The sequence below is a fragment of the Oncorhynchus clarkii genome, chromosome 6 (assembly GCF_045791955.1).
Source record: "Oncorhynchus clarkii lewisi isolate Uvic-CL-2024 chromosome 6, UVic_Ocla_1.0, whole genome shotgun sequence".
NCBI lineage: Eukaryota > Metazoa > Chordata > Actinopteri > Salmoniformes > Salmonidae > Oncorhynchus > Oncorhynchus clarkii.
This window is the reverse complement of record NC_092152.1, coordinates 86879852-86905252: the sequence shown is the minus strand read 5'-3', so window position 1 is coordinate 86905252 and position 25401 is coordinate 86879852. Positions and strand designations below refer to the sequence as shown.

General features: G+C 47.1%; 1 protein-coding gene across 12 annotated transcripts in view; it reads right to left on the bottom strand.

The window, feature by feature from the left end:
* LOC139411756 (tropomodulin-3-like) overlaps positions 1-25168 on the bottom strand; it is a 51630-nt gene extending 26462 nt beyond the window's left edge. For 2 of the 12 annotated variants that reach the window (XR_011634636.1, XR_011634639.1), the window contains exons 1-4: positions 24987-25113; positions 9215-9428; positions 8035-8136; positions 7670-7724 (exon numbers count right to left, since the gene is read on the bottom strand). Coding sequence is in view for 5 of the 12 variants with exons in the window: in XM_071158475.1 (XP_071014576.1) it covers positions 7794-7851; positions 8035-8136; positions 9215-9340 (286 nt within the window). In the remaining 7 variants the exon portion in view is untranslated. Of the gene's footprint in view, positions 1-7669; positions 7725-7793; positions 7852-7979; positions 8137-9214; positions 9429-24986 lie in introns of all 12 variants that reach the window. The other 10 variants (XR_011634637.1, XR_011634638.1, XR_011634634.1 and 7 more) reach the window with 8 other exon arrangements.
* Positions 25169-25401: the final 233 nt, after the last annotated feature.

Genomic DNA, 25401 nt, shown 5'->3' with positions numbered 1-25401 from the left:
TTAAGTCACATTTTAGTCTTTTGAATAATGATTTACTGTAGTTATTGTCAAAATGAATAAAACATTGGGCCATTTTAGAGAGAGAAAGAGAGAGGCACAACAAAAATACAATACATAGTGGTGGTGTTATGGGTAATATCTTTTGAGCGGTAAGAGAATCAAGACGTTTTCTCTGAGGAAGTGGGAGACATGGCTACAGAACTTGGCTATGAAAACGCCGTGGGGAAAGTGGGAGGGTTGAGTGAGACTACAACTGCACTACTTTTCTATACTAAAGGGGAGAGACAAACATAGTTAGACCGTTTCACTATTAAACTCATTGCTGCTATTGTTTTCAATTTTTTTTAAAGCAGCTTGTGTTTCTTAAAGGGATACTTGGGGATTTTGGCAGTGAGGCCCTTCACCAACTTCCCCCAGAGTCAGATGAACTCACTGATACCATTTCTATGTCTCTGTGTCCAGTATGAAGGAAGGTAGAGGTGGTTTTGCAAGCCAATGCTAACTAGCGTTAGCTCAATGATGAAGTCTAAGGGCCTCATTGGCAAAAATCCTGAAGTATCCCTTTTCACCAGGCAAAGGGTAGCTAACCAGGCTGGTGGTGACTGGTTCGCTACAGGGAAGCCAGAGAGTCACCTGTGTGATGTGTATAACACATCTCTGCTGCTAATATGAATTGTGCTCATCACTGAAAAGCTTCTCAAATCTCTCCAGAAACTCTGGTCCAGTCCACTTAGTCTGATTTTGGGGACCATGGTGTGTTTATACAACAAGTAAAACACAAATCACTTTTAAGGTCTAATCGAATGTAAATTCCACGAGACTCATTAAATCAGCCCCTGCTGATAACAAGAGTTGTTGCTATGGTCTGTCACCACACACACAGTGGGGTGAGGGAAGAGGAATGTGTGTGTGGTTATTCCTGACAGGCTTCCTCTCCAGAGATCAGGGGCCATGACATCATGGTTCTGGAATTCTACTGGAGGTAACAACCCTAACCCTGCTCTATATACATACTGGAGGTAACAACCCTAACCCTGCTCTATATATACATAATGGAGGTAACAACCCTAACCCTGCTCTATATACATACTGGAGGTAACAACCCTAACCCTGCTCTATATACATACTGGAGGTAACAACCCTAACCCTGCTCTATACACATACTGGAGGTAACAACCCTAACCCTGCTCTATATACATACTGGAGGTAACAACCCTAACCCTGCTCTATATATACATACTGGAGGTAACAACCCTAACCCTGCTCTATATATACACATACTGGAGGGCACAACCCTAACCCTGCTCTATATACATACTGGAGGTAACAACCCTAACCCTGCTCTATATACATACTGGAGGTAACAACCCTAACCCTGCTCTATATACATACTGGAGGTAACAACCCTAACCCTGCTCTATATACATACTGGAGGTAACAACCCTAACCCTGCTCTATATACATACTGGAGGTAACAACCCTAACCCTGCTATATATACATACTGGAGGTAACAACCCTAACCCTGCTCTATATACATACTGGAGGTAACAACCCCAACCCTGCTCTATATACACACTGGAGGTAACAACCCTAACCCTGCTCTACAGTGCCTTGCGAAAGTATTCGCCCCCCTTGAACTTTGCGACCTTTTGCCACATTTCAGGCTTCAAACATAAAGATATAAAACTGTATTTTTTTGTGAAGAATCAACAACAAGTGGGACACAATCATGAAGTGGAACGACATTTATTGGATATTTCAAACTTTTTTAACAAATCAAAAACTGACAAATTGGGCGTGCAAAATTATTCAGCCCCCTTAAGTTAATACTTTGTAGCGCCACCTTTTGCTGTGATTACAGCTGTAAGTCGCTTGGGGTATGTCTCTATCAGTTTTGCACATCGAGAGACTGACATTTTTTCCCATTCCTCCTTGCAAAACAGCTCGAGCTCAGTGAGGTTGGATGAAGAGCATTTGTGAACAGCAGTTTTCAGTTCTTTCCACAGATTCTCGATAGGATTCAGGTCTGGACTTTGACTTGGCCATTCTAACACCTGGATATGTTTATTTTTGAACCATTCCATTGTAGATTTTGCTTTATGTTTTGGATCATTGTCTTGTTGGAAGACAAATCTCCGTCCCAGTCTCAGGTCTTTTGCAGACGCCATCAGGTTTTCTTCCAGAATGGTCCTGTATTTGGCTCCATCCATCTTCCCATCAATTTTAACCATCTTCCCTGTCCCTGCTGAAGAAAAGCAGGCCCAAACCATGATGCTGCCACCACCATGTTTGACAGTGGGGATGGTGTGTTCAGCTGTGTTGCTTTTACGCCAAACATAACGTTTTGCATTGTCGCCAAAAAGTTCAATTTTGGTTTCATCTGACCAGAGCACCTTCTTCCACATGTTTGGTGTGTCTCCCAGGTGGCTTGTGGCAAACTTTAAACGACACGTTTTATGGATATCTTTAAGAAATGGCTTTCTTCTTGCCACTCTTCCATAAAGGCCAGATTTGTGCAATATACGACTGATTGTTGTCCTATGGACAGTCTCCCACCTCAGCTGTAGATCTCAGCAGTTCATCCAGAGTGATCATGGGCCTCTTGGCTGCATCTCTGATCAGTCTTCTCTTTGTATGAGCTGAAAGTTTAGAGGGACGGCCAGGTCTTGGTAAATTTGCAGTGGTCTGATACTCCTTCCATTTCAATATTATCGCTTGCACAGTGCTCCTTGGGATGTTTAAAGTTGGGGAAATCTTTTTGTATCCAAATCCGGCTTTAAACTTCTTCACAACAGTCTCTCGGACCTGCCTGGTGTGTTCCTTGTTCTTCATGATGCTCTCTGCGCTTTTAACGGACCTCTGAGACTATCACAGTGCAGGTGCATTTATACGGAGACTTGATTACACACAGGTGGATTGTATTTATCATCATTAGTCATTTAGGTCAACATTGGATCATTCAGAGATCCTCACTGAACTTCTGGAGAGAGTTTGCTGCACTGAAAGTAAAGGGGCTGAATAATTTTGCACGCCCAATTTGTCAGTTTTTGATTTGTTAAAAAAGTTTGAAATATCCAATAAATGTCGTTCCACTTCATGATTGTGTCCCACTTGTTGTTAATTCTTCACAAAAAAATACAGTTTTATATCTTTATGTTTGAAGCCTGAAATGTGGCAAAAGGTCGCAAAGTTCAAGGGGGCCGAATACTTTCGCAAGGCACTGTATATACATACTGGAGGTAACAACCCTAACCCTGCTCTATATATACACATACTGGAGGTAACAACCCTAACCCTGCTCTATACACATACTGGAGGTAACAACCCTAACCCTGCTCTATATATATACATACTGGAGGTAACAACCCTAACCCTGCTCTATATACATACTGGAGGTAACAACCCTAACCCTGCTCTATATACATACTGGAGGTAACAACCCTAACCCTGCTCTATATACATACTGGAGGTAACAACCCTAACCCTGCTCTATATACATACTGGAGGTAACAACCCTAACCCTGCTCTATATACATACTGGAGGTAACAACCCTAACCCTGCTCTATATACATACTGGAGGTAACAACCCTAACCCTGCTCTATATACATACTGGAGGTAACAACCCTAACCCTGCTCTATATACATACTGGAGGTAACAACCCTAACCCTGCTCTATATACATACTGGAGGTAACAACCCTAACCCTGCTCTATATATACATACTGGAGGGCACAACCCTAACCCTGCTCTATATACATACTGGAGGTAACAACCCCAACCCTGCTCTATATACATACTGGAGGTAACAACCCTAACCCTGCTCTATATACATACCGGAGGTAACAACCCCAACCCTGCTCTATATACATACTGGAGGTAACAACCCTAACCCTGCTCTATATACATACTGGAGGTAACAACCCCAACCCTGCTCTATATACATACTGGAGGTAACAACCCCAACCCTGCTCTATATACATACTGGAGGTAACAACCCCAACCCTGCTCTATATACATACTGGTACTTGAGGCTATGAAAGGCATATTCCTACCCAGAAGTGTGTGTGTGTGTGTGTGTGTGTGTCTCCAAGCCCAATGAAATCCCTCTGTAATGTAGTTGGACTGTACCACCATATAGATTTTTTTCTCCCTCACTATTCTTCTCTCTGTCTCCCCCAGCCCACACTCCTCCTCCTCCCCCAGCCCACACTCCTCCCCCCCTTCTCTCAGCTGTGTATTGTGTAAGACCAGAGTAGACATGCAGACGCAGCAGTGGACTGATTACAGCTGACACCAATCTCTCTCTCTCACACACACACACACACACACACACACACACACTCAACATGCCTGCAATACAATACACACCTGTCTGAAACAGAGCCTTCCCTTCAAGACCACAAACATTGCCCGCAACATCTAAACATTGCCCGCAACGCCTCTGGTCGCCTCTGGTCTCCAACAGTGCAGTAATGCTGGTGTTTCTGTCTCCAACAGTGTAGTAATGCTGGTGTTTCTGTCTCCAACAGTGTAGTATAGCTGGTGTTTCTAGCTCCAACAGTGTAGTATAGCTGGTGTTTCTGTCTCCAACAGTGTAGTAATGCTGGTGTTTCTGTCTCCAACAGTGCAGTAATGCTAGTGTTTCTGTCTCCAACAGTGCAGTAATGCTGGTGTTTCTGTCTCCAACAGTGTAGTAATGCTGGTGTTTCTGTCTCCAAAAGTGTAGTAATGCTGGTGTTTCTAGCTCCAACAGTGTAGTAATGCTGGTGTTTCTAGCTCCAACAGTGTAGTAATGCTGGTGTTTCTAGTTCCAACAGTGTAGTAATGCTGGTGTTTCTGTCTCCAACAGTGTAGTAATGCTGGTGTTTCTAGCTCCAACAGTGTAGTAATGCTGGTGTTTCTAGCTCCAACAGTGTAGTAATGCTGGTGTTTCTAGCTCCAACAGTGTAGTAATGCTGGTGTTTCTAGCTCCAACAGTGTAGTAATGCTGGAGTTTCTAGCTCCAACAGTGTAGTAATGCTGGTGTTTCTAGCTCCAACATTGCAGTAATGCTGGTGTTTCTAGCTCCAACAGTGTAGTAATGCTGGTGTTTCTAGCGCCAACAGTGTAGTAATGCTGGTGTTTCTAGCTCCAACAGTGTAGTAATGCTGGTGTTTCTAGCTCCAACAGTGTAGTAATGCTGGTGTTTCTGTCTCCAACAGTGTAGTAATGCTGGTGTTTATAGCTCCAACAGTGTAGTAATGCTGGTGTTTCTGTCTCCAACAGTGTAGTAATGCTGGTGTTTCTAGCTCCAACAGTGTAGTAATGCTGGTGTTTCTAGCTCCAACAGTGTAGTAATGCTGGTGTTTCTAGCTCCAACAGTGCAATAATGCTGGTGTTTCTAGCTCCAACAGTGTAGTAATGATGGTGTTTCTGTCTCCAACAGTGTAGTAATGCTGGTGTTTCTGTCTCCAACAGTGTAGTAATGCTGGTGTTTCTAGCTCCAACAGTGTAGTAATGCTGGTGTTTCTAGCTCCAACTGTGTAGTAATGCTGGAGTTTCTAGCTCCAACAGTGTAGTAATGCTGGTGTTTCTAGCTCCAACAGTGTAGTAATGCTGGTGTTTCTAGCTCCAACGGTGTAGTAATGCTGGTGTTTCTAGCTCCAACAGTGTAGTAATGCTGGTGTTTCTGTCTCCAACAGTGTAGTAATGCTGGTGTTTCTAGCTCCAACAGTGTAGTAATGCTGGTGTTTCTAGCTCCAACAGTGTAGTAATGCTGGTGTTTCTAGCTCCAACAGTGTAGTAATGCTGGTGTTTCTAGCTCCAACAGTGTAGTAATGCTGGTGTTTCTAGCTCCAACTGTGTAGTAATGCTGGAGTTTCTAGCTCCAACAGTGTAGTAATGCTGGTGTTTCTAGCTCCAACAGTGTAGTAATGCTGGTGTTTCTAGCTCCAACGGTGTAGTAATGCTGGTGTTTCTAGCTCCAACAGTGTAGTAATGCTGGTGTTTCTAGCTCCAACAGTGCAATAATGCTGGTGTTTCTAGCTCCAACAGTGTAGTAATGATGGTGTTTCTGTCTCCAACAGTGTAGTAATGCTGGTGTTTCTGTCTCCAACAGTGTAGTAATGCTGGAGTTTCTAGCTCCAACAGTGTAGTAATGATGGTGTTTCTAGCTCCAACAGTGCCGTAATGCTGGTGTTTCTAGCTCCAACAGTGTAGTAATGCTGGTGTTTCTAGCTCCAACAGTGTAGTAATGCTGGAGTTTCTAGCTCCAACGGTGTAGTAATGCTGGTGTTTCTAGCTCCAACAGTGTAGTAATGCTGGTGTTTCTAGCTCCAACAGTGTAGTAATGCTGGTGTTTCTAGCTCCAACAGTGCAATAATGCTGGTGTTTCTAGCTCCAACAGTGTAGTAATGATGGTGTTTCTGTCTCCAACAGTGTAGTAATGCTGGTGTTTCTGTCTCCAACAGTGTAGTAATGCTGGAGTTTCTAGCTCCAACAGTGTAGTAATGATGGTGTTTCTAGCTCCAACAGTGCCGTAATGCTGGTGTTTCTAGCTCCAACAGTGTAGTAATGCTGGTGTTTCTAGCTCCAACAGTGTAGTAATGCTGGAGTTTCTAGCTCCAACGGTGTAGTAATGCTGGTGTTTCTAGCTCCAACAGTGTAGTAATGCTGGTGTTTCTAGCTCCAACAGTGTAGTAATGCTGGAGTTTCTAGCTCCAACGGTGTAGTAATGCTGGAGTTTCTAGCTCCAACAGTGTAGTAATGCTGGTGTTTCTAGCTCCAACAGTGTAGTAATGCTGGTGTTTCTAGCTCCAACGGTGTAGTAATGCTGGTGTTTCTAGCTCCAACGGTATAATAATAATACCTAGCAATACACACATAATAAAAACAGTAAAAAACGAAAGCAATACCAGAACGAGTGATGTTAGAGTAAATAAATATATAAATAATGGTGTATATATATGATGCGCTTTTAAAGGGATAGAGCTAATTTGTTTTGGGGGGGGGGGGGGGGGGCAATTAAGCCACTTTTCTACTGACCCAGGGTCAGATTAATTCATGGATACCAATTTTTATGTCTGCGTGCAGAGGGAAGTTGCTATAACTAGCTTTAGCGCAAATGTTAACTAGCGCCAGCGCCAATACCAGACTTCCTGTCATCGCGCTAACGCTAGTTAGCAATGTCTTGAAAAACTACCTTCAAACTGCATGCAGAGACATACAAATGGTATTCATGAGTTCAATTGCCAAAACCTTTCCCTGTCTCTTTAAGGGCCGAGTGATACGTTACCATGTATATTTGTAGCAAACGGAGCGAATGAGAGCCACAAGCACACAGCCACCGCTTCCTCCTCCTCATGTCTCGGTGCAGTGGGCCGCATCGGTTATATTTCAGATGACGTCATGCATTTTGGAGTAGACTATCATTCTCCGAACCCCCCCCCCCCCCCAGGGTAGCATGCCCCCAGACCACCCCCCCAGGGTAGCATGCCCCCAGACCCCAGCTACTTTTGCCACAGCTCCTGAGAAAAATCGTCTTTATACTCCAGGGCCTCCTACCGTTCCCCTCTCCAGAGAAAGACACAACATCATCTCTGTCTTTATACTCCAGGGCCTCCTACCTTTCCTCTCTCCAGAGAAAGACACAACATCATCTCTGTCTTTATACTCCAGGGCCTCCTACCTTTCCTCTCTCCAGAGAAAGACACCACATCATCTCTGTCTTTATACTCCAGGGCCTCCTACCTTTCCTCTCTCCAGAGAAAGACACAACATCATCTCTGTCTTTATACTCCAGGGCCTCCTACCTTTCCTCTCTCCAGAGAAAGACACCACATCATCTCTGTCTTTATACTCCAGGGCTTCCTACCTTTCCTCTCTCCAGAGAAAGACACAACATCATCTCTGTCTTTATACTCCAGGGCCTCCTACCTTTCCTCTCTCCAGAGAAAGACACCACATCATCTCTGTCTTTATACTCCAGGGCCTCCTACCTTTCCTCTCTCCAGAGAAAGACACAACATCATCTCTGTCTTTATACTCCAGGGCCTCCTTCTCCAGAAAACTGAGTAGTTTCTCTCTGCTGTAGGGGCCGGTGGCTGCTTTCACTGTGTGGTCCTTCTGACGCATCGACGCTGGCAGCAATGCATTCTGGGGGGGGGGGACACAGAGGGGTGGATACATGGGTTTATTGACTGATTGATCAATTGGTAATTGGTGAATTCATGTGCCATGTTTAAAAACACTAGGGCTGCATTCGGTCCCGTGTTGTGTTGAGTGGCGTTCCTATGGTTGCCTAGTTAGTGGACTCATCTCCTTCATGCTGTGTATAAGTGAAAGACAAGAAGAATGTTTAAGATGTTCTCTACTTGAGATGTAACAACACATTGGCCTCGTCCCAATACTTCTGTTGAGGTGTATTGTGTAATATCACAAATAAATGGCTGTTGTACCTCACACTCTGGCCCTTGAAAAGTAAAATTAACCTCACTGGAGTCCTGGAGGGGTTTGACTACGACCTCCTCCTCCACTCTGCTGCGCCTCCTCCTCCTCTACTCTGCCTCCTCCTCCTCCTCTACTCTGCTGCACGAACTCCTCCTCCTCCTCCTCCTCTACTCTGCCTCCTCCTCTACTCTGCTGCGCCTCCTCTACTCTGCTGCGCCTCCTCCTCTACTACTCTACTACGCCTCCTCCTCTACTACTCTGCTGCGCCTCCTCCTCTACTACGCCTCCTCCTCTACTACGCCTCCTCCTCTACTACGCCTCCTCCTCTACTCTGCTGCGCCTCCTCCTCTACTACGCCTCCTCCTCTACTACTCTGCTGCGCCTCCTCCTCTACGACGCCTCCTCCTCTACTACTCTGCTGAGCCTCCTCCTCTACTACGCCTCCTCCTCTACTACCCCTCCTCCTCTACGACGCCTCCTCCTCTACTACTCTGCTGCGCCTCCTCCTCTACTACTCTGCCACGCCTCCTCCTCTACTCTGCTGCGCCTCCTCCTCTACTCTGCGTGCAAATCAACATAGAAACGCTTGGCAGACTGCATGCAGAATCAACACACACACACACACACACACACACACTCTCTCTCCCTTAGATTTCCCAACATTGAGAGTTGAGGTTTGCGAGAGTTGAGTTGGGAGGTTAAAAGTTGATAAGAATGAGATGCCTGTCTGGCGAACAAGGAAGACACAGAAACAGACTGAGACCTCCCCCCCGCCCCTCCATACCTCTGGGTCCATCTCCTCCAGGGCAGTCTCCAGTTGTTTGAGTTCCTGCTCTGACAGGTTGTTAAGGATCTCATCCTCGTCAATCTCCTTGTACTTCTCCAGGTCTTTCTTAAACGACAATGCCATGTTCTCTCTCTGCTACACCAACCGCAGACCAGGGTGTCTGTCTGTGTCCCTCTGGGTCCAAGTGTCACGCCTAGGGGCAGGTAATCTGCTAGAGAGACAGACAGACAGAGAGGCAGGCAGGCAGGCAGACAGAGAGGCAGGCAGGCAGACAGACAGAGAGAGAGAGAGAGAGAGAGAGAGAGACAGAGAGGATGATAACATGTGAGTTAGTGGGATCAAAGTAGGTGATGTAGTTAAAGCCAGTCAGACAGCGTCTGTCCTTCGGTCTTAAACATCACATAAACTGGGTGGGTTGAGCCCTAGATGCTGATTGTCTGAAAGCTGTGGTATATCAGACCGTATACCACAGGTACGACAAACAAATAGCTTTTTACCTTTCTAATGATGTTGATAACCAGTTTATAATAATAATAATAATAATAAGGCACTTCTGGGATGTGTGTTATATGGCCAATATCGGTGCGTTGGACTAGTAACCGAAAGGTTGCTGGATCGAATCCCAGAGCTGACAAGGTAAAAATCTGTTCTGCCACTGAACAAGGCAGTTAACCTGCTGTTCCCCGGTAGGCCGTCACTGAAAATACGAATTTGTTCTTAACTGACTTTCCTAGCTAAGTAAATGTTAAATAAAACTAATCATCAAGCCCTTGACTAGTTGAATCAGGTATGTTTGTCTGGGACAACAACGTGCTGCTGGAGGCACAGGAGGACTGGAGTTGGGAAACACGGGTGTAAACTAAAGTTGAGTGGAGTTCAATCTTCCACGACCTCGGCACAGCGGCCATTTTATTCTTAATGCAGTCTGGGTGGAGCTGTGTGGTTTAGAGGGAACATTGTTCTCTCTCTGTTCTGGTCTGTTCTCTCTCTCCCACATCGTTCTCCCTCTCTCTGTTCTGTTCGCTCTCTGTTCTGGTCTGTTCTCTCTCTGTTCTCTCTCCCTGTTCTGGTCTGTTCCCTCTCCCACATCGTTCTCTCTCCCTGTTCTGGTCTGTTCCCTCTCCCACATCGTTCTCTCTCTCTGTTCTGGTCTGTTCTCTCTCTGTTCTCTCTCCCTGTTCTGGTCTGTTCCCTCTCCCACATCGTTCTCTCTCCCTGTTCTGGTCTGTTCCCTCTCCCACATCGTTCTCTCTCTCTGTTCTGGTCTGTTCTCTCTCTGTTCTCTCTCCCTGTTCTGGTCTGTTCCCTCTCCCACATCGTTCTCTATCTCTGTTCTGTTCTCTCTCCCACATCGTTCTCCCTCTCTCTGTTCTGTTCTCTCTCTGTTCTGGTCTGTTCTCTCTCTGTTCTCTCTCTCTGTTCTGTTCTGTTCTCTCTCCCACATCGTTCTCTCTCTCTGTTCTGGTCTGTTCTGGTCTCTCTCCCTGTTTTGGTCTGTTCTCTCTCTCTGTTTTGGTCTGTTCTCTCAAGAATCAGAGGTTTACTGTCCACTCCTCCATTAAGGAATCAAACACCACACTAACACAGCAACAGCCTGGAATAAAGTACCACAGTGTGTGAGTCATAATACCCAGAAAACCTAGCGGTCAAACAGGGAAATGGTTCCAGATGTTTTTCCACCATTCATTTTTCCCCGTAGGGGATTTTTTAGAAACACGTAAAATAAGGTCTGTGTTTTGTGTCGGCTTCCCCCGGGGTGATGTTTTGTGTCGGCTTCCCCCGGGGTGATGTTTTGTGTCGGCTTCCCCCGGGGTGATGTTTTGTGTCGGCTTCCCCCGGGGTGATGTTTTGTGTCGGCTTCCCCCGGGGTGATGTTTTGTGTCGGCTTCCCCCGGGGTGATGTTTTGTGTCGGCAGGAGCATGCTGGGATTTGTAGTTTTGCACAATGTCTACTTTAATACTAATTATCAATTCAGAATTGGAGAGTAAATAGAGTCGAACATATTGATAAGAGACACTTTTTAAATGAATTGTAGAAAAACAATTGGAAACATTTCCCTGTCTGACCGTTAGGTTTTATGGGTATTATGACACCTCCACTGTGGTGCTCTATAGCAAGGGGTTAACAGGGGAATAACAGGCTCACTCTGCCCTAACGGAAAGTAAATGAGAGCAGATGAAATGTCAGCATTCATGATGATCGTAATGTTGATCGCATCCATCACTGGCTATTGATGATGCAAATCAGGTTGACTGGGATAAGGCGGGTCACGTCCGAGTCCAGTCCACAGCCTGATAATACCAGACCAGGTAGGACTCCCTCCTGAATAAGTTCCAGACAATGTAGTCTATTCTAATAGGTTATGGGCCGTGTTTAAATCTAGCGTAGGCCTATTTATTTTATTTTTTATTTATTTTTATTTTACTAGGCAAGTCAGTTAAGAACAAATTCTTATTTTCAATGACGGCCTAGTGGGTAACTGCCTGTTCAGGGGCAGAACGACAGATTTTGTACCTTGTCAGCTCAGGGATTTGAACTTGCAACCTTTCGGTTACAAGTCCAATGCTCTAACCACTAGGCTACCCTGCTGCCTAACTAAGCCCTGAACCAGGAGTTAAATATCCATGATGGTAAAAGCCAACTAACTGCAGACAGTTTATCTGTGGGATAACAACACGTGTTTCAGTCCCCTGTTGGAACAGCCGCCAGCTTTCAAGGTCTAGAAAAACCCTTTCTGACAGAAAACGTTCTGACATTGTAGAGCCAAATCCACAACACAGACACACCCATCAGTATCTAAACCACCTGACTGTTAACCTCTGAGTTTCATTAGCTGAGACTGGAAGACAGAGTGGCCAGCGAGGTCTGACTGGAGACCACGGACTTGTAGACTAATCTACACACACGTCATTCTCTTACCACAATGCCAACTCTTACGTCATCTATCTACTTTCTCTGTGTGTAGTCAACACCACCTTCACAGGTTATAAAACTCATACTAATGGTTGTTCTTCTGTCTCCTCCAGGACCCTCCAGGTGATTAGGTGGAGTAGACAGTCCAGACAGGAGTAATGGAGCATGGAAGGGAGGTAATGATGGTAATGGTCTGGGAGGATCCATTAGTAGAGTCTGATTGATTCCATTCTCCGAGCTCTACTAATCATCCTAGACAACAGCAGATAACACCACCACAACATACTACAACCAGCCTCTCTAGATATAGATGTAGAGTACACAGAGCCAAACACCCCCACAACATACTACAACCATCCTCTCTAGTTATAGATGTACAGTACACAGAGCCTATAACACCCCCACAACATACTACAACCAGCCTCTCTAGTTATAGATGTACAGTACACAGAGCCAATAACACCACCACAACATACTACAACCAGCCTCTCTAGATATAGATGTAGAGTACACAGAGCCAATAACACCACCACAACATACTACAACCATCCTCTCTAGATATAGATGTAGAGTACACAGAGCCAATAACACCCCCACAACACACTACAACCAGCCTCTCTAGATATAGATGTAGAGTACACAGAGCCAATAACACCCCCACAACATACTACAACCAGCCTCTCTAGATATAGATGTACAGTACACAGAGCCAAACACCCCCACAACATACTACAACCAGCCTCTCTAGATATAGATGTAGAGTACACAGAGCCAATAACACCACCACAACATACTACAACCAGCCTCTCTAGTTATAGATGTACAGTACACAGAGCCAATAACACCACCACAACATACTACAACCAGCCTCTCTAGTTATAGATGTACAGTACACAGAGCCAAACACCCCCACAACATACTACAACCAGCCTCTCTAGATATAGATGTACAGTACACAGAGCCAATAACACCACCACAACATACTACAACCAGCCTCTCTAGATATAGATGTAGAGTACACAGAGCCAATAACACCACCACAACATACTACAACCAGCCTCTCTAGTTATAGATGTACAGTACACAGAGCCAATAACACCCCCACAACATACTACAACCAGCCTCTCTAGTTATAGATGTACAGTACACAGAGCCAATAACACCACCACAACATACTACAACCAGCCTCTCTAGATATAGATGTACAGTACACAGAGCCAATAACACCCCCACAACACACTACAACCAGCCTCTCTAGTTATAGATGTACAGTACACAGAGCCAATAACACCACCACAACATACTACAACCAGCCTCTCTAGTTATAGATGTACAGTACACAGAGCCTATAACACCCCCACAACATACTACAACCAGCCTCTCTAGTTATAGATGTACAGTACACAGAGCCAATAACACCCCCACAACACACTACAACCAGCCTCTCTAGTTATAGATGTACAGTACACAGAGCCAATAACACCACCACAACATACTACAACCAGCCTCTCTAGTTATAGATGTACAGTACACAGAGCCAATAACACCCCCACAACATACTACAACCAGCCTCTCTAGTTATAGATGTACAGTACACAGAGCCAATAACACCCCCACAACATACTACAACCAGCCTCTCTAGTTATAGATGTACAGTACACAGAGCCAATAACACCATCACAACATACTACAACCAGCCTCGCTAGATAGATGTAGAGTACACAGAGCCAATAACACCACCACAACATACTACAACCAGCCTCTCTAGTTATAGATGTACAGTACACAGAGCCAATAACACCCCCACAACACACTACAACCAGCCTCTCTAGTTATAGATGTACAGTACACACACTGTTACATTCTCCAGTTTCTGTGTTTTGGGTTTGTTTGTGTACACCCCCCCCCCTACTCAGACTCCCCACATACAAAACTAAAACACGACACACACCACTGAGGGAAAAGTCACATGAGCTGGCTGTATGCAAAGTCATGCTCACCTCAGTTACCTGTTTACTGCAGAAGCTATCCAGATATACAGGGACTTCACAAGGTCAGGAGAAACTGTCCAGATATACAGGGACTTCACAAGGTCAGGAGAAACTGTCCAGATGTACAGGGACTTCACAAGGTCAGGAGAAACTGTCCAGATGTACAGGGACTTCACAAGGTCAGTAGAAACTGTCCAGATGTACAGGGACTTCCACAGGGTCAGGAGAAACTGTCCAGATATACAGGGACTTCACAAGGTCAGGAGAAACTGTCCAGATGTACAGGGACTTCACAAGGTCAGGAGAAACTGTCCAGATGTACAGGGACTTCCACAGGGTCAGGAGAAACTGTCCAGATGTACAGGGACTTCACAAGGTCAGGAGAAACTGTCCAGACGTACAGGGACTTCACAAGGTCAGGAGAAACTGTCCAGATGTACAGGGACTTCCACAGGGTCAGGAGAAACTGTCCAGATATACAGGGACTTCCACAGGGTCAGGAGAAACTGTCCAGATGTACAGGGACTTCACAAGGTCAGGAGAAACTGTCCAGATATACAGGGACTTCCACAGGGTCAGGAGAAACTGTCCAGATGTACAGGGACTTCCACAGGGTCAGGAGAAACTGTCCAGATATACAGGGACTTCACAAGGTCAGGAGAAACTGTCCAGATGTACAGGGACTTCACAAGGTCAGGAGAAACTGTCCAGATGTACAGGGACTTCCACAAGGTCAGGAGAAACTGTCCAGATGTACAGGGACTTCCACAAGGTCAGTAGAAACTGTAGCAGAGTCAGGGTATACGCAGCAGAGTCAGGGTATATGCAGCAGAGTCAGGGTATATGCAGCAGAGTCAGGGTATATGCAGCAGAGTCAGGGTATACGCAGCAGAGTCAGGGTATACGCAGCAGAGTCAGGGTATACGCAGCAGAGTCAGGGTATATGCAGCAGAGTCAGGGTATACGCAGCAGAGTCAGGGTATACGCAGCAGAGTCAGGGTATACGCAGCAGAGTCAGGGTATACGCAGCAGAGTCAGGGTATACGCAGCAGAGTCGGGGTATACGCAGCAGAGTCGGGGTATATGCAGCAGAGTCAGGGTATACGCAGCAGAGTCAGGGTATATGCAGCAGAGTCAGGGTATATGCAGCAGGGTCAGGGTATACGCAGCAGAGTCAGGGTATACGCAGCAGGGTCAGGGTATACGCAGCAGAGTCAGGGTATACGCAGCAGAGTCAGGGTATACGCAGCAGAGTCAGGGTATACGCAGCAGAGTCGGGGTATATGCAGCAGAGTCAGGGTATACGCAGCAGAGTCGGGGTATATGCAGCAGAGTCAGGGTATACGCAGCAGAGTCAGGGTATATGCAGCAGAGTCAGGGTATACGCAGCAGAGTCAGGGTATATGCAGCAGAGTCAGGGTATACGCAGCAGAGTCAGGGTATACGCCGCAGAGTCAGGGTATACGCAGCAGAGTCGGGTATATGCAGCAGAGTCAGGGTATATGCAGCAGAGTCAGGGTATATGCAGCAGAGTCGGGTATATGCAGCAGAGTCAGGGTATATGCAGCAGAGTCAGGGTATATGCAGCAGAGTCGGGGTATATGCAGCAGAGTCAGGGTATATGCAGCAGAGTCAGGGTATACGCAGCAGAGTCAGGGTATATGCAGCAGGGTCAGGGTATACGCAGCAGAGTCAGGGTATATGCAGCAGAGTCAGGGTATATGCAGCAGAGTCAGGGTATATGCAGCAGAGTCAGGGTATATGCAGCAGAGTCAGGGTATATGCAGCAGAGTCAGGGTATATGCAGCAGAGTCAGGGTATATGCAGCAGAGTCAGGGTATATGCAGCAGAGTCAGGGTATATGCAGCAGAGTCAGGGTATATGCAGCAGAGTCAGGGTATATGCAGCAGAGTCAGGGTATACGCAGCAGAGTCAGGGTATACGCAGCAGAGTCAGGGTATACGCAGCAGAGTCAGGGTATACGCAGCAGAGTCAGGGTATATGCAGCAGAGTCAGGGTATATGCAGCAGAGTCAGGGTATATGCAGCAGAGTCAGGGTATACGCAGCAGAGTCGGGGTATATGCAGCAGTTTGGGCCGCCTGGCTCGTTGTGAACTGTGTGAAGACCATTTCCTCCTAACAAAGACCGTAATTAATTTGCCAGAATTTTACATAATTATGACATAACATTGAAGGTTGTGCAATGTAACAGCAATATTTAGACTTATGGATGCCACCCGTTAGATAAAATATAGAACGGTTCCTGATTTCACTGAAAGAATAAACGTCTTGTTTTCGAAATGATAGTTTCCAGATTTGACCATATTAATGACCTAAGGCTCGTATTTCTGTGTGTTATTATATTATAATTAAGTCTATGATTTGATAGAGCAGTCTGACTGAGCGGTGGTAGGCAGCAGCAGGCTCGTAAGCATTCATTCAAACAGCACTTTCCTCCGTTTGCCAGCAGCTTTTCGCAAGCACATCGCTGTTTATGACTTCAAGTCTATCAACTCCCAAGATTAGGCTGGTAATACTATAGTGCCTATAAGAACATCCAATAGTCAAAGGTATATGAAATACAAATCATATAGAGAAATAGTCCTATAAGTCCTATAAAAACTACAACCTAAAAACCTCTTACCTGGGAATATTGAAGAATCATATTAAAAGGAACCACCAGCTTTCATATGTTCTCATGTTCTGAGCAAGGAACTTAAACGTTAGCTTTCTTACATGGCACATATTGCACTTTTACTTTCTTCTCCAACACTTTGTTTTTGCATTATTTAAACCAAATTGAACTTTTTTCATTATTTATTTGAGACTAAATTGATTTTTATTTATGTGTTATATTAAGTTAAAATAAGTGTTCATTCAGTATTGTTGTAATTGTCATTAATACAAATATATATATATATATAAATCGTCTGATTAATCGGTATCGGCTCTTTTTGGTCCTCCAATAATCAGTATCAGCGTTGAAAAGTCATAATCAGTCGACCTCTACACAGTAGTCCTTCAGCGAGAGAGAGAGACAGAGAGAGAGAGAGATAGACAGAGAGAGAGAGAGAGAGAGAGAGATGTTGAGTAATGTTAAAGTTGAGAGTTGAGCAGGAAATGGAGAATGGTTATTTCATTACAACACAACCCCAGGGACAGAGACAGAGTTCTGTACTTCGAACATCCTCCACCTATAGGTTGTTGTCAATGAAACATCACAATGCAGTGCAGAGGGTTCCATTCGGCTGCTGGGGGGTCAAGGAAACTATCAGCTCCACTAAAACAACAGCGTGTCAGGGAACGTTAAAGAAATGGTAACTATTTGGTTGTAATATCATCACATCCTGAAGGGCACAGTCACAAGTACACATTTATCTCCATCATCAGAGTTATACAGCAAGGAACTGTTTTATGATCAGTAAACATCAGTTGATCATGTATTTTCAGATACGTGAAGGGTATCTGGCCACCATTAATTGGATATTTGAGTGATATAAAATAAAAGTACGAGAGGTTAAGGTTCATGTCCCACCCTCCGCGGGCTCTACGTGTCCAAAACCTCCCTGGGCTCTACGTGTCCCAAACCTCCCTGGGCTCTACGTGTCCCAAACCTCCCTGGGTGGGCTCTACATGTCCCAAACCTCCCTGGGCTCTACGTGTCCCAAACCTCCCTGGGCTCTACGTGTCCCACCCCTCCCTGGGCTCTACGTGTCCCACCCCTCCCTGGGCTCTACGTGTCCCACCCCTCCCTGGGCTCTACGTGTCCCACCCCTCCCTGGGCTCTACGTGTCCCACCCTCCGTGGGCTCTACGTGTCCCACCCTCTGTGGGCCCTGCTTGTCAAGCAGAAGGACGCATAATGATTACTTTGCCAGCTACCGGTAGAAACTACGTGTTAGGTAGAACTAATGTACTTTTTTCTCAGAGCGACATAGCTCGGCCTACCTAGCAACATTAGCTAACAGTATTCCCTTTTCAACGTTGTTTTTCCAGAGTGTTTCATCGCTGCTGACAGACTGTCTGATGGACCACGTCAAATTGGATCGCTAGCTAACAACAGATCACGTCGATACGGCTCGACGACAAGCTGTCAGGGGATCAACTCGATGGCTATATCCAAATACACTTTGATTTGCTTGTCATATCAATGGTGGTGGTGACAGTAGTCCGACTGACAACTTTACCAAGACGACAACTTGCCGATGTCAAGCTCTTTCCAAACACCTAATCTCTAATGAAGCAAGCTAAATGACACGTTTGCTTAGCTAGCTGAATGACACGTTTGCTTAGCTAGCTAAATGACACGTTTGCTTAGCTAGCTAAATGACACGTTTGCTTAGCTAGCTAAATGACACGTTTGCTTAGCTAGCTAAATGACACGTTTGCTTAGCTAGCTAAATGACACGTTTGCTTAGCTAGCTAAATGACACGTTTGCTTAGCTAGCTAAATGACACGTTTGCTTAGCTAGCTAAATGACACGTTTGCTTAGCTAGCAAAATGACACGTTTGCTTAGCTAGCTAAATGACACGTTTGCTTAGCTAGCTCTAAATGTGTACTTGTGACTGTGCTCTTCAGGACGTGATGATATTACAACCAAATAGTTGGAACATTTATTTAACAATTCCTTGGAAACGGCACGTTGTTGTCAATGGTTTTAGCAGAGCTGGTTCTTGACCCCAGCAGACTAATTGAACGGTCTGCAACGAATTGTGTTTTTGATAACGACCTTTACTATCCGAGGGGTGATAAACTAACCTCTCATATCTCTCCTTATCATCTCTCCCATATCCCCTCATATCTCTCCTTATCCCCTCATGTATATCCTTATCATCTCTCCTTATCCCCTTATATATCTCCTTATCATCTCTCCTTATCCCCTCATGTATCTCCTTATCATCTCTCCCATATCCCCTCATATCTCCCATATCCCCTCATATCTCTCCTCCTCATCTCTCTCATATATCTCCTCCTCATCTCTCCCATGTCCCCTCATATCTCTCCTCCTCATCTCTCCCATATCCCCTCATATCTCTCCTCCTCATCTCTCCCATCTCTCCTTATCCCCTCATATATCTCCTTATCATCTCTCCCATATCCCCTCATATCTCTCCTTATCATCTCTCCTTATCCCCTCATATATATCCTTATCATCTCTCCTTATCCCCTCATATATCTCCTTATCATCTCTCCTTATCCCCTCATATCTCTCCTCATCTCTCCCATATCCCCTCATATCTCTCCTCATCATCTCCCATATCCCCTCATATCTCTCCTCCTCATCTCTCTCATATATCTCCTCCTCATCTCTCCCATGTCCCCTCATATCTCTCCTCCTCATCTCTCCCATATCCCCTCATATCTCTCCTCCTCATCTCTCCCATATCCCCTCATATCTCTCCTCCTCATCTCCCATATCCCCTCATATCTCGCCTCCTCATCTCTCTCATATATCTCCTCATATCTCTCCTCATCTCTCCCATATCCCCTCATATCTCTCCTTATCATCTCTCCTTATCCCCTCATATCTCTCCTCCTCATCTCTCTCCTCATCATCTCTCCCATATCCCCTCATATCTCTCCTCATCATCTCTCCTCCGCATCTCTCCCATATCCCCTCATATCTCTCCTCCTCATCTCTCCCATATCCCCTCATATCTCTCCTCCTCATCTCTCCCATATCCCCTCATATCTCTCCTCCAATCCCTCCCCCGTCCTCTTCTCTTCTTTCCCTCCCTCCTCCGTCCTGCTCTCTTCTCTGTTCTCTTCTTTCCCTCCCTCCTCCGTCCTGCTCTCTTCTCTGTTCTCTTCTTTCCCTCCCTCCTCCGTCCTGCTCTCTTCTCTCTTCTTTCCCTCCCTCCTCCGTCCTGCTCTCTTCTCTGTTCTCTTCTTTCCCTCCCTCCTCCGTCCTGCTCTCTTCTCTGTTCTCCTCTCTGCTCTGCTGGTGTGGGACACTCCCTTCTAGAGTGGCTGGGGAAAGGCAGAGCCTGATGAAAAACAGATGGAGCAGAGGTGAGAGGCAAGGAGGAAGAGAGAGAGAGTGAGGTAAAGAGGGAGGAATGGAAGGATGAGATGCTGACAGGGACGTCACTGCGGTGGTAAAACAACAAACATGAAATGAAACGTGGATTGAGGGAGGTGGGGTTGGAGGAGGTACAAAGTGGTACTTTAAAAAAGCCGCAACTTGCCCTGTCTGTCTGCCTCTCTCTCCTACGTCTCCCTCTACCCCTCCTCGTCTGTCTGCCTCTCTCTCCTACGTCTCCCTCTACCCCTCCTCGTCTCTCTGCCTCTCTCTCCTACGTCTCCCTCTACCCCTCCTCGTCTCTCTGCCTCTCTCTCTCTCTCCTACGTCTCCCTCTACCCCTCCTCGTCTCTCTCTCTCTCTCCTACGTCTCCCTCTACCCCTCTTCGTCTGTCTGCCTCTCACTCTCCTACGTCTCCCTCTACCCCTCCTCGTCTGTCTGCCTCTCACTCTCCTACGTCTCCCTCTACCCCTCCTCGTCTGTCTGCCTCGCACTCTCCTACGTCTCCCTCTACCCCTCCTCGTCTGTCTGCCTCTCACTCTCCTACGTCTCCCTCTACCCCTCCTCGTCTGTCTGCCTCTCACTCTCCTACGTCTCCCTCTATCCCCTCACTACCCCCAGTCTGCAGGCTCTACACACTATCCCCTCACTACCCACAGGCTCTACACACTATCCCCTCACTACCCAGTCTGCAGGCTCTACACACTATCCCCTCACTACCCACAGGCTCTACACACTATCCCCTCACTACCCCCAGTCTGCAGGCTCTACACACTATCCCCTCACTACCCCCAGTCTGCAGGCTCTACACACTATCCCCTCACTACCCACAGGCTCTACACACTATCCCCTCACTACCCCCAGTCTGCAGGCTCTACACACTATCCCCTCACTACCCCCAGTCTGCAGGCTCTACACACTATCCCCTCACTACCTACAGTCTCTACACACTATCCCCTCACTACCCACAGTCTGCAGGCTCTACACACTATCCCCTCACTACCCACAGTCTCTACACACTATCCCCTCACTACCCACAGTCTGCAGGCTCTACACACTATCCCCTCACTACCCCCAGTCTGCAGGCTCTACACACTATCCCCTCACTACCCCCAGTCTGCAGGCTCTACACACTATCCCCTCACTACCCACAGGCTCTACACACTATCCCCTCACTACCCTCAGTCTGCAGGCTCTACACACTATCCCCTCACTACCTACAGTCTCTACACACTATCCCCTCACTACCCACAGTCTGCAGGCTCTACACACTATCCCCTCACTACCCCCAGTCTGCAGGCTCTACACACTATCCCCTCACTACCCACAGTCTGCAGGCTCTACACACTATCCCCTCACTACCCACAGTCTGTAGGCTCTACACACTATCCCCTCACTACCCACAGTCTGTAGGCTCTACACACTATCCCCTCACTACCCACAGTCTGCAGGCTCTACACACTATCCCCTCACTACCCACAGTCTGTAGGCTCTACACACTATCCCCTCACTACCCACAGTCTGTAGGCTCTACACAATATCCCCTCACTACCCACAGTCTGCAGGCTCTACACACTATCCCCTCACTACCCACAGTCTGCAGGCTCTACACACTATCCCCTCACTACCCCCAGTCTGCAGGCTCTACACACTATCCCCTCACTACCCCCAGTCTGCAGGCTCTACACACTATCCCCTCACTACCCCCAGTCTGCAGGCTCTACACACTATCCCCTCACTACCCCCAGTCTGCAGGCTCTACACACTATCCCCTCACTACCCCCAGTCTGCAGGCTCTACACACTATCCCCTCACTACCCCCAGTCTGCAGGCTCTACACACTATCCCCTCACTACCCCCAGTCTGCAGGCTCTACACACTATCCCCTCACTACCCACAGTCTGTAGGCTCTACACACTATCCCCTCACTACCCACAGTAGTGGGCAGCGTGACAGAAGTGTCCCCCAGGACTGGGCAGCGTGACAGAAGTGTCCCCCAGGACTGGGCAGCGTGACAGAAGTGTCCCCCAGGACTGGGCAGCATGACAGAAGTGTCCCCCAGGACTGGGCAGCGTGACAGAAGTGTCCCCCAGGACTGGGCAGCGTGACAGAAGTTAGTGTCCTCTCCAACCTCTGCTCAGCGGCAAACAGAAACAACATGGCAGAGAATTCCCCCCACAAACACTATCTGGTGTAATAACCGTTTAAATAATTACACCTTCCCAACTCTAATTGTAGAAGTATGAGCATCATGCAACAGGCTGATTTCTCCCTCTGTTGGAGCGGACAGAAGTAGAACCGGCTGAGCAGTATCAGACCTGATTATCCTGCTAACAGGCTGATATTCACACACATACAACATGCTGAGTTGGCATCTCTGAGCCTGTTAACCTTCTCTGGATCAGCTGTGGCTAACGCATTTGTTGTTGTCGTGTAGGAGACAGACAAACAGGCAGGCAGGCTACCACACTGCCCTCACTTTTCCTCGCTTGGATGAAAGTCTGCTAAAAGGCATCTCTCTCTCTCAAGTGAACGGCACTATGACCTCTTTGTCTTTATACTGCAGACAGAACTACTGTCCCCCAGGACTGGGCGGAGTGACAGAACCGTCCCCCAGGACTGGGCAGCATGACAGAACCGTCCCCTAGGACTGGGCGGAGTGACAGAACTGTCCCCCAGGACTGGGCGGAGTGACAGAACCGTCCCCCAGGACTGGGCGGCGTGACAGAACCGTCCCCCAGGACTGGGCGGCGTGACAGAACCGTCCCCCAGGACTGGGCGGAGTGACAGAACCGTCCCCCAGGACTGGGCAGCGTGACAGAACCGTCCCCCAGGACTGGGCGGAGTGACAGAACCGTCCCCCAGGACTGGGCAGCGTGACAGAACCGTCCCCCAGGACTGGGCAGCATGACAGAACCGTCCCCTAGGAGTGGGCGGAGTGACAGAACTGTCCCCCAGGACTGGGCGGAGTGACAGAACCGTCCCCCAGGACTGGGCAGCGTGACAGAACCGTCCCCCAGGACTGGGCAGCATGACAGAACCGTCCCCCAGGACTGGGCGGAGTGACAGAACTGTCCCCCAGGACTGGGCGGAGTGACAGAACCGTCCCCCAGGACTGGGCAGCGTGACAGAACCGTCCCCCAGGACTGGGCAGCATGACAGAACCGTCCCCCAGGACTGGGCGGAGTGACAGAACCGTCCCCCAGGACTGGGCGGAGTGACAGAACCGTCCCCCAGGACTGGGCAGCGTGACAGAACCGTCCCCCAGGACTGGGCAGCATGACAGAACCGTCCCCCAGGACTGGGCGGAGTGACAGAACTGTCCCCCAGGACTGGGCGGAGTGACAGAACCGTCCCCCAGGACTGGGCGGAGTGACAGAAGTTAGTGTTTTTCTCTTTAACAGTAAAGCTTAGGGTCTGGAGGGGACATGCTGATTGTAGATCTGTGCCTGTGATCAACTTCACACCTGGGCTAACTCACACGTTTCCTTATAAAGGCTTTCCTAGACGGCTTGGGCCACACCCTGCATTCAGAACAAAGCCGTGTTGTGACCACATAAGGGATGCAGTCTTTCAGGTGGCACATAAGGATTGGAAGCCACTAAATAAGCACCTTTTGTAGAGGGCTGCTGAACCAGGGGTGTATCACAGGACATGAGGCATTGTTTCTGCTGCTACTAACAATGGAAGTGCCCGCGCACACACACACACACACACACACACACATTGCATCTGCTATTTTTCTTTCTTTCTCTCTCTCTCACACACACACACACACACACACACACACACACACACGGTAAACAGTCTGAAATGCATGACAACCATGCCGATTTGAGTTGAGCAAGACCCACGTTTAACTGAGTCACCTCTGTAAAACCTTATAGTTAAGATGGGCAGCTAGCTAGCTGAGTGAATTTCAAAACGGATTGGTTTGTTGTTCTGAGAACGACTGTCTATACCTGTTGTCCTCGGCGCATGTGACAAATAAACTGTGATTTGACAGACAGGCGCGGCCCTGTTGCGACAGGGAGGTGGCGTACTGTGGTCCACAGGTCCTGTAGCGATGCTGTAGGACCTTGATCAACAACAACAAATACTAATTTGGCAATGCCCTAAAACATACAAGCTGTAACGTTAGTGTGAATTAATTTACCTACTATCTAGCTAGTATAATAAGAAGATTTATTTAGTTCACCAGTTTTCTATATAATTCTGATTCAGTAGCTACGGACTATTTCGACCAAATAAATGATGATTTATTTGGTCGAAATAACTAGGTAACTAACTGTCTGTCTGATAATATAACTAGGTAACTAACTTAGCTGATTAGCTAACTAGAGATGAGGAACAGAGCTAAGAGGGCAATGGTGACAAAGTTATTACCAAAGACATTGGAGATAAGAGGAGAGAGCAAGAAAACGTAAACTAGGGCGTATTCATTACGCCCATTCTGTTGCAAATCGTTTCCTAAACGGAAGCAAATCGAACGAATAGAAACTCCCGTCTTGTTCTGTTAAACGGTAAACAGTTTCCGTAACGAATACGCCCCTGAACTGCCTACACAGTCCAACATCATCCCATAACTAGCTGGCTAACTACAGCTATCAGTCACAGATTTATCCGCATCGGATCATTAGGTAGTTACCAAATCTGTCAACACAAACACCAAGCTTGTATCACTCACTGGCAGACCGAAAAGCAAGAAACGTCAGCTAACGTAGCATAGCCAGATAGCTAACTGGCTAGCGAAATAGTGAAATGGCCACACGATTGCTGTATCTAACGTTAGATAGCGGGCAAAACGATTCACAAATGTGTAACCTCGATGGATGCTCACCTGAATCTACAGCGACTGGGCAAATTCAATCCACACGTCTTCAGTTCACTCCAGAAGGCGCAAGCTATCAAATGACAGTAGCTAGTTATACTTACTGTACTGCTCCAATGAATACGAAGGCTTCACTGCTACTCACTTTCTTTCTCACCCCAAGGGCGGTAACACAGGAAGAGAGACACTGCACACAGTACCCAATGTACGGCTGGGTCTCTAGCTCTGAAAGCCGACTCAGCCAATAGACGGAGAGGAGATCTACCACTGACCAATGAGCTTTCTCCATTTCTACGAGTCAGCCCACCTCTGATAAGCAAAGGACCAATCAGCAGCGGTTTCAATGTAGGACGCACGCAAAGGTATGTAGGACAAGCGGTAAGCACTGAGGTAATAATAAGAAGAGTAAGGTATGAAGTTGCCC